Here is a 3,801-nt window from a genome sequence, read left to right on the forward strand (position 1 = left end):
ACAAAGTCCTGGGCAGTTGGGCATGGCTCATCTCTCTGTCAGTGGCACTGTCTACGTTTGGCTCATCGAACGGCACGTTCTTTAGCGGAGGTCGCGTGTGCTACATTGCTGCAAGGGAAGGCCATATGGTAAGGACAAAAAAAAAAGGGGGGTCTGGCTTGCTGTGAGAACTTTACCTTTTTGTGACACTAAAGCAGAGAGGAAAACACCATGTATGTTCAACTGGGAGAGTAATAGCTCTTCAGTGGTTTGTTCCTTGATCAAAGACTTTCTTCCCCATCTTTTTCAAATGTAATGTATACGTTGTCTCCTGACTTTCTTTTTCATCTGTGTAATTTCAGAAAGATACATAATTGCATCTAGTCTGAATTTTAAGAAATGAAATGAACAACTGAAATACTGCTGTATTGGAGCACTGGGCACAGGCTCTGGGGTGACCTAGCCTATATACCTGCCAGGTACGGGAGACCTGGCCATACTTGCATGTTGTAAGGCACCCTTGCTCGCGCCAGGAAGGTAGCCCAGCACAGGCAAGCTGCCTTTGCATGTAATACTGATTACACAAGCTGGTCTCAGGGTTGTTCCTGGGGTAGTCCTGTTCAGATACAGCATAGGGTGTCTCTGCTTTTCAAGCTTCATAGCAATTACAAGGTGACACCAAGCCTTACGTCCCTCCTAGCTGGGGTTTTTAATTGGTTTTGTTAGGTGGGGCCAAATCTGGTAGCCCAGAGCAGAGGTCAGGCTGCTGCAGCTCCATGCTCCCTGGTCCAACCGGTAAGTTCAGCATGTATTCCCAATAGGCACACACACACAAACACAAGTATACAACATATATATATACACACATACATATGTATATATGTGTATATATACATGTACAGACAGCAGGTCACACAGAACTACACGTACAGACGCACTCGGCACCCACACCAACACTAGCACGAACAGCAGCAAGGGCCTCACCTTGTTCCTCTCTCTGGCTGATCAAGGGTCTGTTAGTGGGAAATACATGTTTGTAAACATGTGTACAATGTGGGTCCCTCCAGCAGCTGGGCTCAGACATTCAGTCTGCCCAGTAGCTGCCCCTGGATCCCCAACTCCCCAGTTGCCGGTACTGGGGCATGCAAGCACCTGAGGCCGCTGCCCCACTCCAGCTGCTGGTACGAACCCCCTCACTTGCAGGCACCCTCCCCACACCTACCCACACTTCTTCTCCCTCTCGGTGCTCGGGCTGAGCTGCATTTGTCTGTTTTGAGCAGGCATGTTGCGTTCCTCCTGGACCTTTGTGCTTCTTTGATCCTTCCTCCCCACACCATCTGGCATTTCTGCTCTTGGGTGTGAAGGATACCATGCCGCACCAGCTCCACTCCTTGTACATAGGAGGGAATCTTTTATGTATAAGAATGACCAGTTTGGTGGAGATGACTGGATTGGTGGTTATGGGGTTTGGTGGTTACTGGTTCCACAGCTTCTCTTACTGATGACAGTGTCTGCTGTATCGGGGCAAGCTCTGTGCTGAGCAGTTCCCAGATGGTCTCAATTTGACTGTACCAGACTAAGAACTGAATGCTTACACCGTTTTGCAGACACTCAGCTTTAGCAGAAGTGCTTGCATGCTATTTTGGTTGGAAAGAAGAAAAAGGAGCCTTTGTCATTAAACTTTCCCAATGAACCAAGCAATAAAGAGGCTAACAATTCTCTCCGTGTTCTGGAACAAGTCCTGCTTTGCTTTGTGGTTGGTTGCATAAATGTTTCAGGAGTAATCCTTGTCTCATTTTCGAGTCAGCCCAAGAGAAGTCAAGTCCCAGAGAGACATGACAGAGGGCAGAAGAGTGGGACCATGCACAAGGTCCTGATGATGATCAGGAAAGCTTTGATTTGACTCAGCCTTAGTCTGTCACTCCGGTAGTTTGAAAACTTCATCTTGCCTGCCTAAACTGAGCACATATGATGTGAAATCAGTGAGATGCGATATCCTTGAGGGGCGTTTCCATGTTTACGCTCCTCAGAGCTGAACTGCTTTTATATTATGATGCTTATTTGATGATTAAGAGTGGCCCTGGCTGCAGACAGAGCTCCCACCAGCAGCTCGGGGGGATGAGTAAGGATCTCCGAGTATGTGCTGTGATGGTGTATTGTTTTGCTTTGGTTTCCAGCCAGATATTCTCTCTATGGCTCACGTGCGATGCCTCACGCCCTCCCCTGCTCTGCTGTTTACATCTGCCATGTCTTTAATAATGATAATATCAGGAAGCTTCACCAGTATTGTGAACTTTTTCAGGTATGTATGTGTAGCGTTTCTGTTTGCATCCCCCGTGCTCCTGTTTTTTGACATTGTTTTGGAAGTATTTTCTTTTAATATTTTTTTGAGCCTGGGCTATTGCTTTCTAACCAATATTGGGGAAGGGAGGGGGGAAGAAAGAAAAGAAAGAGCTTAGGAACCAGCATCTTTGCAATGCATGAATGCTCCTGTCACTACATACTTAACTGGATGTGATTCATCCTCATATTGAAATGAATCTATAATATTCAGATGATTCGAAAGTTCTCATTGTTTGTGCTGGAAAGGAAATGAATGGAAGAACTATTAAATTCATATCATTATTCTTTTTAATTGGAGATATGAACATCTGGGATCTGCAAGGTGGGCGTGACATTCCTGGATGATCTCACCCCAAATGTAATGCTCTCTTTTTTTTTCTTTTTTGTTTTTCTTTTCTTTTTCCTTTTTCTTCCAGTTTTATAGCATGGCTTTTCTATGGCATGACTATTTCTGGTCTCCTGTATTTAAAAATCAAGAAACCAGAACTGCCAAGATCTTACAAGGTGAAGTAATAACATAAAGCCCTCAAACCCTTTTCCTGTATTGCCCAAATGACTAAGAGAGCATTATGAGGGAAGAACAAGCACTGGGGCTGGTTGCTTACAGATTTAGTATGGTTGTCCTTCCTTTTTTAATTTCATGTTTTGTCTCAGCAAAGTCAGCGAGGAGCAAGATAGTGTGAATATACAGGCATAAGTCAAGGTTGAATTCTTTGTCTTGATAAGCTAATGATGCACTGCCCCCTCACTGTGGAAAATATATCTACCATATCCTCTTTTTTTGGAGATTTGAGAGGAAAATGAAGGATGAATCTGATCAACAATGCAATCTCCTGTTTATGCTCTCAGAGCTTGGTCACACTCCTCAGAGGGTCGCCCAGGTGTAAGAACCTTACAGAGGACAAAAACCTCATCCCGAATGCCCCAAGTCCTTTGAGATGGCCAGGGGACACGTTTGTTCCTCACAAGACAGCTGAGTGGAAGCAAATCTGGAGTTGCCTTTTCTCGCCCCTGGTGCCATGAGCGAGTTGAGCTGCAGTGCTTCCTCAGTGACTGAGGGAAATATTTTTACAGAAAAGATCCCAGCAACAGGGGACCCATGAGACTGCGAGTGCAGGACAGTGACTTTTCTCTGGGACAAACCGAATGGACATCCTGGTTTTCATGGGTTTTTCTCCAGGAGACAGATGACGGGCTGACACTGTCAGGCTGGGCGAAGCAATACTGAGTGTCCTATGGGGCTTAGCATGAAGGAGATGAGCAGCGCCCTATTAAGTCTTCCAGTCACTGGCTTCTGTGGCTCTGTCCCAAAATTAGGATGCTGGATGAGCACGTTCACCCAACTTGTTCATTGAATGGGCTTTAAGGAAAAAAAGTTCTGGTTTTGCAACAGTGTTTCATAGACTGTATAAAACTCCCACAGTCCTCCAGGCCGGCCCTGTGGGGGTCTCAGCCTTTGGCTTGATGGGCCAACTCTTT

The 3,801-nt window shown here is 45.8% G+C and overlaps 1 protein-coding gene across 1 annotated transcript in view; it reads left to right on the plus strand.

Moving 5' to 3' along the window:
* The window catches only part of LOC104617833 (b(0,+)-type amino acid transporter 1-like), a 10,488-nt gene that overhangs the window by 5,577 nt on the left and 1,110 nt on the right, over nucleotides 1-3,801 (plus strand). Inside the window, exons 4-6 of the mRNA XM_010283257.1 lie at nucleotides 7-128; nucleotides 2,157-2,281; nucleotides 2,739-2,826. Of these exons, the coding sequence (XP_010281559.1) occupies nucleotides 7-128; nucleotides 2,157-2,281; nucleotides 2,739-2,826 (335 nt within the window). The remainder of the gene's footprint in view (nucleotides 1-6; nucleotides 129-2,156; nucleotides 2,282-2,738; nucleotides 2,827-3,801) is intronic.

Source organism: Phaethon lepturus, unplaced genomic scaffold (assembly GCF_000687285.1).
Source record: "Phaethon lepturus isolate BGI_N335 unplaced genomic scaffold, ASM68728v1 scaffold11523, whole genome shotgun sequence".
NCBI lineage: Eukaryota > Metazoa > Chordata > Aves > Phaethontiformes > Phaethontidae > Phaethon > Phaethon lepturus.